Source organism: Bos javanicus, chromosome 26, assembly GCF_032452875.1.
Source record: "Bos javanicus breed banteng chromosome 26, ARS-OSU_banteng_1.0, whole genome shotgun sequence".
In the NCBI taxonomy this organism is placed as follows: Eukaryota; Metazoa; Chordata; class Mammalia; order Artiodactyla; family Bovidae; genus Bos; species Bos javanicus.
Genome location: NC_083893.1, coordinates 7,212,008 through 7,224,177, shown reverse-complemented (window position 1 = coordinate 7,224,177; position 12,170 = coordinate 7,212,008). Strand labels below are relative to the sequence as shown.

At 38.4% G+C, this 12,170-nt stretch overlaps 1 protein-coding gene across 2 annotated transcripts in view; it reads left to right on the top strand.

The window, feature by feature from the left end:
• Window positions 1-12,170, top strand: part of PRKG1 (protein kinase cGMP-dependent 1) — a 1,413,309-nt gene that overhangs the window by 1,156,478 nt on the left and 244,661 nt on the right. For both annotated transcript variants that reach the window (XM_061402665.1, XM_061402664.1), the window contains exon 6: window positions 3,329-3,406. In XM_061402665.1, the coding sequence (XP_061258649.1) occupies window positions 3,329-3,406 (78 nt within the window). The remainder of the gene's footprint in view (window positions 1-3,328; window positions 3,407-12,170) is intronic.

Genomic DNA, 12,170 nt, shown 5'->3' with positions numbered 1-12,170 from the left:
TGCCATTTCCTTCTCCGATGCATGAAAGTGAAAAGTGAAAGCGAAGTCGCTCAGCCGTGTCTGACTCCTAGCGACCCCATGGACTGCAGCCTACCACGCTCCTCCGTCCATGGGATTTTCCAGGCAAGAGTGCTGGAGTGGGGTGCAATTGCAACTGTGGACTATGGACTAAATATCACTAAACTATGGACTAAACGATGTGCTCAATTTCTCAGTTGTGTTCAACTCTCTGAGACCTCATGGACTATTGCACGCCAGGCTCCTCTGTCCATGGGATTTTCCAGGCAAGAATCTGGAGTGGGTTGCCATTTCCTTCTCCAGAGGAAATATTATTAGTATCACTAATAAGCTCTAGGCTAGAATGTAGCTTAGGAATGAGAGATAAATAGGCTTCCCAACTGGAACTCTGTTTGAGCAGACTTACTTGTCCTGTCACAGAAGCCCAGACAGGGGCAAGCTCACTGTGCAGTGGAGAAGATTCTTGCCCTGGAGAAGTGGCAGAGAGTGCCAGCCCTCTGTGGGGGGGCACCCACCCACCTGAAAGTGATGAGAGGCTGAGATGAGCATACAGATTATTTCCAAATTTATCAGTCAGATAAATGACCCCATGTCCTCTGGTACAGAGTGAGGAAAAGGGCAGAAAGCGGTCCTGAGTTTTACTAATTGAACTGTATTCAAAAGAAGGAAACATTATGGGTATGGAAGGTGTTCCCCCCGTGCCCCTGCCCTATCGCTATAGATCGTAACCCTTCCCTTGTCAGTTTTTTCTACTACCTGTGCTATACAGGTGGTGGCTACTAGCCACGTGTGAGTCAGTTCAGTTCAGTTCAGTCGCTCAGTCGTGTCCGACTCTTTGTGACCCCATGAATCGCAGCACGCCAGGCCTCCCTGTCCATCACCAACTCCCGGAGTTCACTCAGACTCACGTCCATCGAGTCAGTGATGCCATCCAGCCATCTCTTCCTCTGTCGTCCCCTTCTCCTCCTGCCCCCAATCCCTCCCAGCATCAGAGTCATTTCCAATGAGTCAACTCTTCGCAAGAGGTGGCCAAAGTACTGGAGTTTCAGCTTTAGCATCTTTCCTTCCAAAGAACACCCAGGGCTGATCTCCTTCAGAATGGACTGGTTGGATCTCCTTGCAGTCCAAGGGACTCTCAAGAGTCTTCTCCAACACCACACTTCAAAAGCATCAATTCTTTGGCGCTCAGCTTTCTTCACAGTCCAATGCTCACATCCATACATGACCACTGGAAAAACCATAGCCTTGACTAGACAGACCTTTGTTGGAAAAGTAATGTCTCTGCTTTTCTTTTTTCTTTTTTTTTTTAGATTTTCAAGATAATGTTTTAATGCAATATCTCAGAAAGTCAGAATGCAAAATAATAATAATAATGAACAAAATATCAACATTTTACATAAAAAGATCTGAGGAAAAAAGACATGAATAATAGCTGTAGGCTTTTCCCTCACCTCTGCTTTTCAACATGCATGTCTCTGCTTTTCAACATGCTATTTAGTTTGGTCATAACTTTTCTTCCAAGAAGTAAGTGTCTTTTAATTTCATGGCTTCAGTCACCATCTGCAGTGATTTTGGAGCCCCCAAAAATGAAGTCTGACACTTTCCCCACCTATATCCCCATGTGTGAGTATCTACATTTAAATTAATGTAAATATGTTAAATTTTAGTTTCTGAGTCACACTGGCAGCATTTCAGTCTCTCTGTCGCCACATGTGGCTACTGGCTACTATCCTGGACCGTGTGCTACACAACATCACCACATCAAGGCAGGCTCTCCGATGGAACTGACATGCGATTTTTGTCTTATTCATCTTTGTATCGTCAGTGACGATTACCAGGCCTGACTCCAAGTCATTCAGAAATGTTTCTTGAATGAATACATGAAAATAGACTATTGTGATTTTGTTTTTCATATCCACTCATTGCAAAGAGATTTCCTCTGTTGCTTTCTAAGCAACAAGATTTACAAATGGAACACAGATATTTTGTTAAATAAAATAAGTCAGTTGAAGAATACGTATTATATGATCTTATTTTTATTTAGAAATAAATATTTATATGCACTTTGATATATGTTTAAAAGCATAGGAAAAAGTCTTGAAAGATACCAGACTGTGTATACCGTCTAATGGTTGAGATTGGGGAAAAGAAATAAGGAGGAATTTTTTTTACTTAGAGAACTTGTTATTAGGGAAATACATGAGTTAAAAAACAATTAACAGGTGGTACGTTAATTTTCTTGATGTACAATAAAAACCATGGCTATTCTTAATAGCTAGTATTCATGAAAGGTAATTTTAAGGGTGAATAAAATATTAAGAAACAGTGTTGAAGTACCAGGACAAATCACAGCCATTGGCCTGGTGTGCATTACATGAAAACTGTGAAATCTGTTTCCTAAGGAGTACACAAAGTAACATTTTGTTTCCCCAAATATGCCTCCCTTGCTAAGCTTCAGAGAAAGGCAGGGCCAGATGGTGCAGTTTGCAGTTTTCTGTTATACCTCCTGACCCAGCAATACACTTTCTCCCACCTCTGCTTATAGTAATTACTTTTGTTTATTGCAGGACCAGTCTTCACTCAGGGACTCAACCTAGTAACTGTGTGTGAATCAGAATTCTGGCACACTGACTGTGATAATCCTCTTGCAGTCTTACTTTGCTCCTGGTTTGGTGGTTTACAAGCTCACAGATGCTGGACCAGGATTCAGTACATAAAATAAATACATTCTGTTTGACATGGCCAAATCTAAAATGCTGAAGCTGGACATTAAAGCCTGAAGCAGTGCCTTAAAAAGTGACGAATGCCATATAACCCCCACCAAAAATCAACCTCGTTTCAAAACGAAGGTCTTTAAAAATGCTAGATACCATAGGGCTTTCTCAGAAGGGAAAAAAGAAAAAAAGGCTATCATCACAAAAATACTAAAGCCAAATGGAAATGACAGATAAAATAATACAAAAAGGCATGTTTAATGATCAGTTCTGCTGTTTTATTTCATGCTCAGATGATGGGAAACAGAAATATTTTCATCAAACTATTAAAATGAATGAATTTGAAGATATAATCACCCAGAAAAATGGCACTAAAGAAATAGTTTTTAAGATGAGCAGGATAGAAATGATTTCTTTGTAATCATTGTATTCATTGACTATTAATCATTCTTAAATAATGATGGATTCTAGCCTTGGGTAAAACTCCATAAGGATGAATTCTTCCCTTAGGAGCTAATAGTATTTGAAGAAGTTGAGCTGTTAAGTAAATTACTTCTTTCTTAATTTATTTTTCTGTTACTGTTTCTGTTTTTTAGACCCACTATGAAAATGGGGAATATATCATCAGGCAAGGTGCAAGAGGGGACACCTTCTTTATCATCAGTAAAGGAAAGGTAAGCTTTGGTGGCTATAGTATAATAATCATGATGCTAGAAGTCACTGGTATGTCTACATAAATCAAAATCCTGGATTTTTTTCCATATTATATTTCTGTGTGTGTGTGTATGTGTGTGTTAGTCTTTCAGTTGTGTCTGACTCTTTCCAACTCCATGAACTAGAGCCCACCAGGCTCCTTGGTCCATGGAATTCTCCAGGTAACAGTAATAGAATGGGTTGCCATTTCCTTCTCCAGGAAGTCTTCCCTACTCAGGGAAGGAACCCGGATCTCATGCATTACAGGCAGATTCTTTACTGTCTGAGCCACCAGTAAAGCCCTTATATTTCGAATTCTTTGCTATCTTGAAATGATACGCTTATCCTGAAGATAAGTTTCTGACAGACTTTTGTGACTACTGTCTTAATGCAGATTCCAGCACTGCCTCAAAGAGGTTGTTTGAAAGAAGTTTCAGCTGAAGACAAGTGGTGCTATCTTTTGAGTTTTGTAATATGTATGTATAGAAATAGCATGAAAATCACACCACAGGAACTCACTCCCTTGGTTATATTTCAGAGTACTGTAGGGGTTCTGGAAGAGAAGTAGTGAGAATATACTGGAATGTTTTGACACATCCAAGATCTTTTTAAAACCAGGCATACCTTTTTTTCCCTAACCTTGTTTTTCAGGTCATGCAACTTAGCTTCCATGATTATTAATTACATAATAATATATGCTTGATTAGTATGTTAATTATGTGCATTCTAATATTACTATATTAAAATCATTATATTAAGTTTTAAGAAGTAGAAGGTGAACACACATAAGTCCCAATGGGAAGGAATAGAGAATGAGAAGACTAATGAGAGTAGGTTCAGGAGCAGGTAAATAAGTTGTAGAATTGAAAATTTCTAAACCTGTATGTTTTGTTTTAGTCAACTTGCTTTGATATACATTTAAAAATTTATAAAGGATAACATGGCAAAGATATTTTCCTTGTTACCACCAAACTAGATTTTCCTTAGAAAATGTTATGAAACAGACATAGATGCAAACACAGGCCATACAACTACAAATGGATTTCCCTTTCTTCAAGTTCATTTCCCCTTGTTCAAGTTGATCTACAAGACTTTCTAGAACTAACACCCTCAAAAAGGTGTCATTTTCATTATAGAGGACTGGAATGCAACAGTCAAGAGATACCTGGAGTAACAGGCAAATTTGGCCTTGGAGTACAAAATGAAGCAGGTCAAAGGCTAACAGAGTTTTGCCAAGAGAACACACTGGTCAAAGCAAACACCCTCTTCCAACAACACAAGAGAAGACTCTACACATGGACATCAACAGATGGCCAACACCGAAATCAGATTGATTTTATTCTTTGCAGCCAAAGATGGAGAAGTTCTATACAGTCAGCAAAAACAAGACCAGGAGCTGTGACACAGCTCATGAATTCCTGATTTCCAAATTCAGTCTTAAAGAAAATAGGGAAAACTACTAGACCATTCAGGTATGACCTAAGTCAAATCCCTTATAATTATACAGTGGAAGTGACAGATTCAAGGGATTAGATCTGATAGACAGAGTGCCTGAAGAACTGTGGATGGAGGTTCATGACATCATTGTACAAGAGGCAGTGATCAAGACCACCCCCAAGGAAAAGAAAGGCAAAATGGTTGTCTGAGGAGGCCTTACAAATAGCTGAGAAGAGAAGAGCACCAAAAGGCAAAGGAGAAAAGGAAAGATATATCCATCTGAATGCAGAGTTCCAAAGAATAGCAAGAAGAGATAAGAAAGCCTCAGTGCAAAGAAATAGAGGAAAATAATAGAATGGGAAAGACTAGAGATCTCTTCAAGAAAATTAGAGATACCAAGGGAATATTTCATGTAAAGATAGGCACAACAAAGGACAGAAACAGTATGGAACTAACAGAAGCAAAGAAGATATTAAGAAGAGGTGGCAAGAATACACAGAAGAACTATACAAAAAAGATCTTCATGACCCAGTTAACCATGATGGTGTGATCACTCACAGACATCCTGGAATGTGAAGTCAAGTGGGACTTAGGAAGCATCACTATGAACAAAGCTAGTGGAGGTGATAGAATTCCAGTTGAGCTATTTCAAATCCTAAAAGATGATGCTGTTACAGTGCTGCACTCAATATGACAGCAAATTTGGAAAACTCAGTAATGGCCACAGGACTAGAAAAGTCAGTTTTCATTCCAATCCCAAAGAAAGGCAATGCCAAGGAATGCTCAAACTACTATACAGTTGCACTCATCTCACACGCTAGCAAAGTAATGCTCAAAATTTTCCAAGGCAGACTTCAATAGTACATGAACTGTGAACTTCCTGATGTTCAAGCTGGATTTAGAAAAGGCAGTGGAACCAGAGATCAAATTGCCAACATGCGCTGGATCATCGAAAAAGCAAGAGAGTTCCAGAAAAACATCTACTTCTGCTTTATTGCCTATGCCAAAGCCTTTGACTGTGTGGATCACAAAAAGCTGTGGAAAATTCTTAAAGAGATGGGAATACCAGACCACCTGACCTGCCTCTTGAGAAATCTGTGTGCAGGTCAAGAAGCAATAGTTAGAACTGGACATGGAACAACAGACTGCTTCCAAATCGGGAAAGGAGTTCATAAAAGCTGTATATTGTCACCCTGCTTGTTTAACTTATAATGCTGGACTGGATGAAACACAAGTTGGAATCGAGATTGCCGGGAGAAATATCAATAACCTCAGATATGCAGATGACACCACCCTTATGGCAGAAAGCAAAGAAGAACTAAAGTGCCTCTTGATGAAAGTGAAAGAGGAGAGTGGAAAAAGTTGTCTTAAAGCTCAGCATTCAGAAAACTTAAAGTCATGGCATCTGGTCCCATCACTTCATGGCTAATAAATGGGGAAACAATGGAAACGGTGAGAGACTTTGTCTTCTTGGGCTCCAAAATAACTGCAGGTGGTCATTGCAGCCATGAAATTAAAAATGCTTAGTCCTAGGAAGAAAAGCTATGACCAATCTAGACAGCATATTAAAAAGCAGAGACATTTCTTTTCCACCAAAGGTTCATCTAGTCAAAGCTATGGTTTTTCCAGTAGTCATGTACAGATGTGAGAGTTGAACTATAAAGAAAGTTGAGCACCAAAGAATCGATGCTTTTGAACTGTGGTGTTGGAGAAGACACTTGAGAGTCCCTTGGACTGCAAGGAGGTCCAACCAGTCAATCCTAAAGGAAACCGGTCCTGAATATTCATTGGAAGGACTGATGCTGAAAATGAAGTTCCAATACTCTGGCCACCTGATGCTAAGAACTGACTCATTGGAAAAGACCCTGATGCTGGGAAAGATTGAAGGCAGGAGAAGAGGATGACAGAGGGTGAGATGGTTGGATGGCATCACCAACTGGATGGACATGAGTTTGAGCAAGCTCCAGGAGTTGGTGATGGACAGGGAAGCCTGCCATGCTGCACTCCATGGGGTCACAAAGAGTTGGACATGACTGAGCGACTGAACTGTAATGAACTGAAGTTCCTTTATTTAAGCATAAAGCCATTTTTATTTTTTCATAAAGCACATTTGCACAAAGAGAAATAATCATAAATTAATTTTTGAAATGTATTTTTTCCTACCATTAAACCTATACAAACTGTTTTCTGAAATGAGGCAGGATTCTGTGGTGAAGTCTGAATCCCTGACGATGCCTCAGGAAGAAGCTGAGTTCTTAGTTCTCTGTACTTTCAATCCATCCATTCCAGTTGCATGAAAACATGTCTTGTACCCCATCAGACTATAAAGCACCCAAGGATTCACAGTTGAACATGAAAAATATCTCTGATAAAACTTTATGCATGTGTCCTTGCAGTTGGGTTACATCAAAAAATCTCTCTCCATAAATGAGTTGAACAAAAATTGAGTAAGAGTTGTAGACAGAACTTCAGAGTTTGAATAATGATTGAGATGCATTTTGATTTTGTTTTTATTATATTCAATATATCTTGTATGCTTCCATTAGAAAAAATATATCAAAGATTTTTATTTATTAAATTTCATTTAAAACCACATGGCTTTGCTTTGAATTAACAAGTGCGTAAGCATGTTGATTAAACAGATTGGTTTAACACAATGCTTATTGTTGTTCAATACTGACAGTATTCTCTTATAGAAATTTTGTGTGTCTATGTATATATTTGTGTGTCAGGGTGAAACATGAGAAGCATTTCATTTTAAATCAAGAGCAAAATAAAGATGCATATTATCCCCATTTCTGTTCAGTGTGGAGCTAAACATCCCAACCACTGAAGTAAGTCAAGAAAAAGATATAACATTTGGAAATCAAGAAGTAAGGCAGTAATTAGTTACAGATGGTATGATTTTAGTTTCTTTTGTTTTTTTATGTAGACAGATAAATTATTAGAATTAATATAAGCTTAGCTAGATCAACATTGTTCAGCAGTTTTTCCTTTGCTATTTTATATCTTCAAAACCTAACACAGTAGTCATTAGTTCCACTCACTATCTAAATTAAAATTAACTAACTTAAAATATTCCGCTTCTTAGTAGTAGCAGTAGCCACATTGCAATTGCTGAATGCTGCTGTTGTTTACAACTAGACACCTTACTATAAATTTTGAAGAAGCTGAATCATTTGGTAATATCTATCATTTTAATACTCAAAAGACAAAAGTCATGTCAGTTGATGTAATGAAAACATCTGACATATGTAACATTATGCACAATAAAAACTCTCAGAAAATTCAGAATATCAGAGATCTTCCTCAAATTACTAATTGATATATACAGAGTACTTACAGCTAACGTCACACTTAATACTGAAAGCAATAAGTGGAAAAAGAGCAGCCTTTTCAGGAAATGATATTTCAATGACTGGTTACCCATAGGTGGAAAAAGTCTTGATCTAAAGTTCGTAGCTGTGATTAATACTATATTTAAAAATAAAATGCACAACTGTAAAACTTTTAGAAGAAAATCTTTATGGCTGGGCTACGTCAAAAGTTCCTAGCCATGATACCAAAGCACAGTCCATAAAACAAACAAAGAAAAGATAAATTTGGCATTATCAAAATTACAAGCATCTTTTGTGAAAGACACTTTTATTATGAGAATGAAGAGGTAAACTAAAAACTGAAAATGTTGGCAAATCACACACCTGGCAAAGTGCTTATATTGAGCCTATGTAAAGAACATCCAAAGTCAATTTAAAAAACCAAACTATCAAGTTTTTGAAAATGGACAAGGCCCTTGACTAGGCATTTGAATGAAGATGGTCAACACTGAAATCAGATTGATTATATTCTTCGCAGCCAAAGACAGAGAAGCTCTATACAGTCAGCAAAACCAAGACCAGGAGCTGACTGTGGCTCAGACCATGACTCCTTATTGCCAAATTCAGACTTAAATTGAAGAAACTAGGGAAAACCACTAGACCATTCAGGTATGACCTAAATCAAATCCCTTATGATTATACAGTGGAAGTGAGAAATAGATTTAAGGGACTAGATCTGATAGATAGAGTGCCTGATGAACTATGGAATGAGGTTCGTGACATTGTACAGGAGACAGGGATCAAGACCATCCCCATGGAAAAGAAATGCAGAAAAGCAAAATGGCTTTCTGGGGAGGCCTTACAAATAGCTGTGAAAACAAGAGAAGTGAAAAGCAAAGGAGAAGAGGAAAGATATAAGCATTTGAAGGCAGAGTTCCAAAGAATAGCAAGAAGAGATAAGAAAGCCTTCTTCAGTGATCAATGCAAAGAAATAGAGGAAAACAACAGAATGGGAAAGACTAAAGATCTCTTCAGGAAAATTAGAGATACCAAGGGAACATTTCATGCAAAGATGGGCACAATAAAGAACAGAAATGGTATGCACCTAACAGAAGCAGAAGATATTAAGAAGAGATGGCAAGAATACACAGAAGAACTGTACAAAAAAGATCTTCACGACCCACATAATCACGATGGTGTGATCACTGACCTAGAGCCAGACATCCTGGAATGTGAAGTCAAGTGGGCCTTAGAAAGCATCACTATGAACAAAGCTAGTGGAGGTGATGGAATTCCAGTTGAGCTATTTCAAATCCTGAAAGATGATGCTGTGAAAGTGCTGCACTCAATATGCCAGCAATTTGGAAAACTCAATATACCAGCAATTTGGAAAACTCAGCAGTGGGCACAGGACTGGAAAAGGTCAGTTTTCATTCCAATCCCAAAGAAAGACAATGCCAAAGAATGCTCAAACTACCGCACAATTGCACTCATCTAACACACTAGTAAAGTAGTACTCAAAATTCTCCAAGCCAGGCTTCAAGCAATATGGGAACCGTGAACTTCCTGATGTGCAAGCTGGTTTTAGGAAAGGCAGAGGAACCTGAGATCAAATTGCCAACATCTGCTGGATCATGGAAAAAGCAAGAGAGTTCCAGAAAAGCATCTGCTTCTGCATTATTGACTATGCCAAAGCCTTTGACTGTGTGGATCACAATAAACTGTGGAAAATTCTGAAAGAGATGGGAATACCAGACCACCTGATCTGCCTCTTGAGAAATTTGTATGCAGGTCAGGAAGCAATAGTTAGAACTGGACATGGAACAACAGACTGGTTCCAAATAGGAAAAGGAGTATGTCAAGGCTGTATATTGTCACCCTATTTATTTAACTTATATGCAGAGTACATCATGAGAAATGCTGGACTGGAAGAAACACAAGCTGGAATCAAGATTGCCGGGAGAAATATCAATAACCTCAAATATGCAGATGACACCACCCTTATGGCAGAAAGTGAAGAGGAACTCAAAAGCCTCTTGATGAAAGTGAAAGAGGAGAGTGAAAAAGTTGGCTTCAAGCTCAACATTCAGAAAACGAAGATCATGGCATCCGGTCCCATCACTTCATGAGAAATAGATGGGGAAACAGTGGAAACAGTGTCAGACTTTATTTTTTTGGGCTCCAAAATCACTGCAGATGGTGATTGCAGCCATGAAATTAAAAGATGCTTACTCCTTGGAAGGAAAGTTATGACCAACCTAGATAGCTTATTCAAAAGCAGAGACATTACTTTGCCAACAAAGGTTCATGTAGTCAAGGCTATGGTTTTTCCAGTAGTCATGTATGGATATGAGAGTTGGACTGTGAAGAAGGCTGAGTGTCAAAGAATTGATGCTTTTGAACTGTGGTGTTGGAGAAGACTCTTGAGAGTCCCTTGGACTGCAAGGAGATCCATCCAGTCCATTCTGAAGGAGATCAGCCCTGGGATTTCTTTGGAAGTAATGATGCTAAAGCTGAAACTCCAGTACTTTGGCCACCTCATGTGAAGAGTTGATTCATTGAAAAAGACCCTGATGCTGGGAGGGATTGGGGGCAGGAGGAGAAGGGGAGGACAGAGGATGAAATGGCTGGATGCTATCACTGACTCGATGGACGTGAGTCTCAGTGAACTCTGGGAGTTGGTGATGGATAGGGAGGCCTGGCATGCTGCAATTCATGGGGTGGCAAAGAGTCGGACACGACTGAGCGACTGATCTGATCTGATATATAAAGATGACAAATATGCAGGTGAAAAGATATTTAATGTTGTTAACTATTGTTGTTCAGTTGCTCAGTTGTGTCTGACTCTTTGCAACTCCCTGGACTGCAGCATGCCAGGCTTTTAAGTCCTTCACCGTTTTCTGGTGTCCATCGAGTCGGTGATGCCATTCAACCATCTCATCCTCTGTCATCCCCTTCTTCTCCTGCCTTCAATCTTTCACAGCATCAGGGTCTTTTCTAATGAGTCAGCTCTTCACATCAGATGGCAAAAGTATTGGAGCTTCAGCTTCAGCATCCAATGAGTATTCAGGATTGATTTCCTTTAGGATTGACTCGTTGGATCTCCTTGCAATCCAAGGGACTCTCCAGAGTCTTCTCCAACATCATAGTTCAAAAACATCAATTCTTTGATGCTCAGCCTTCCTTATTGTCTAACTCTCACCTCCACACATGATTACTGGAGAAACCATAGCTTTGACTACACAGACCTTTGTTGGTAAAGTAATGTCTCTATTTTAATTATTAATTATAATAATTAAATTATAATTACATATAATTCCATTAATTATTAGGGAATTGCATATTAAAACCAAAAGATACCATTGTGTGATTAATAGAATAGCTAAAATGAAAAAAAAAAATATGATGACAATCCTGAGTACTGGTGAGGATGCTGAGCAGCTGCATCTCTAATATGTTACTGGTGGGAATGCAAAATGGTAAAACTATTCTGAAACTATATAGAGTTAAATAAGCAATTACCATATGACCTAATATTTTTACTTTTTGGTATTTATTCTAGATAAATGAAAACAAAATTCAAGCAAAAATAATGCATCAGTGTTTATAGAATCTTGATTCACTATTGCCCAAAACTGAAATGCCCTTTAGTGGATGAATTGATATATTGTGGCACATTCATTCAATGGAACATTACTCAACAATAAAAAGAATGAGCTTCTATATAATGTAACAACTTGAATGAATCTCAAAGGCATTATAAGTTAAAAAAAAACCAAGTCTCAAAAGGTTAAATATTTTATTATTCCATTTACCTGACATTATCAGAAAGATAAAACATATGAAACAAAACAGACCACTGGTTTCTAGGGCCAAGACTTGGGGTAAGTAGACCTGTGACTATAAATTCATAGCATGAAGGCATTTATTGAGGTGATAGAATTGTTTTATATCCAGTTATAGAAGAATTTAAGCAAATCTATACAGGTAT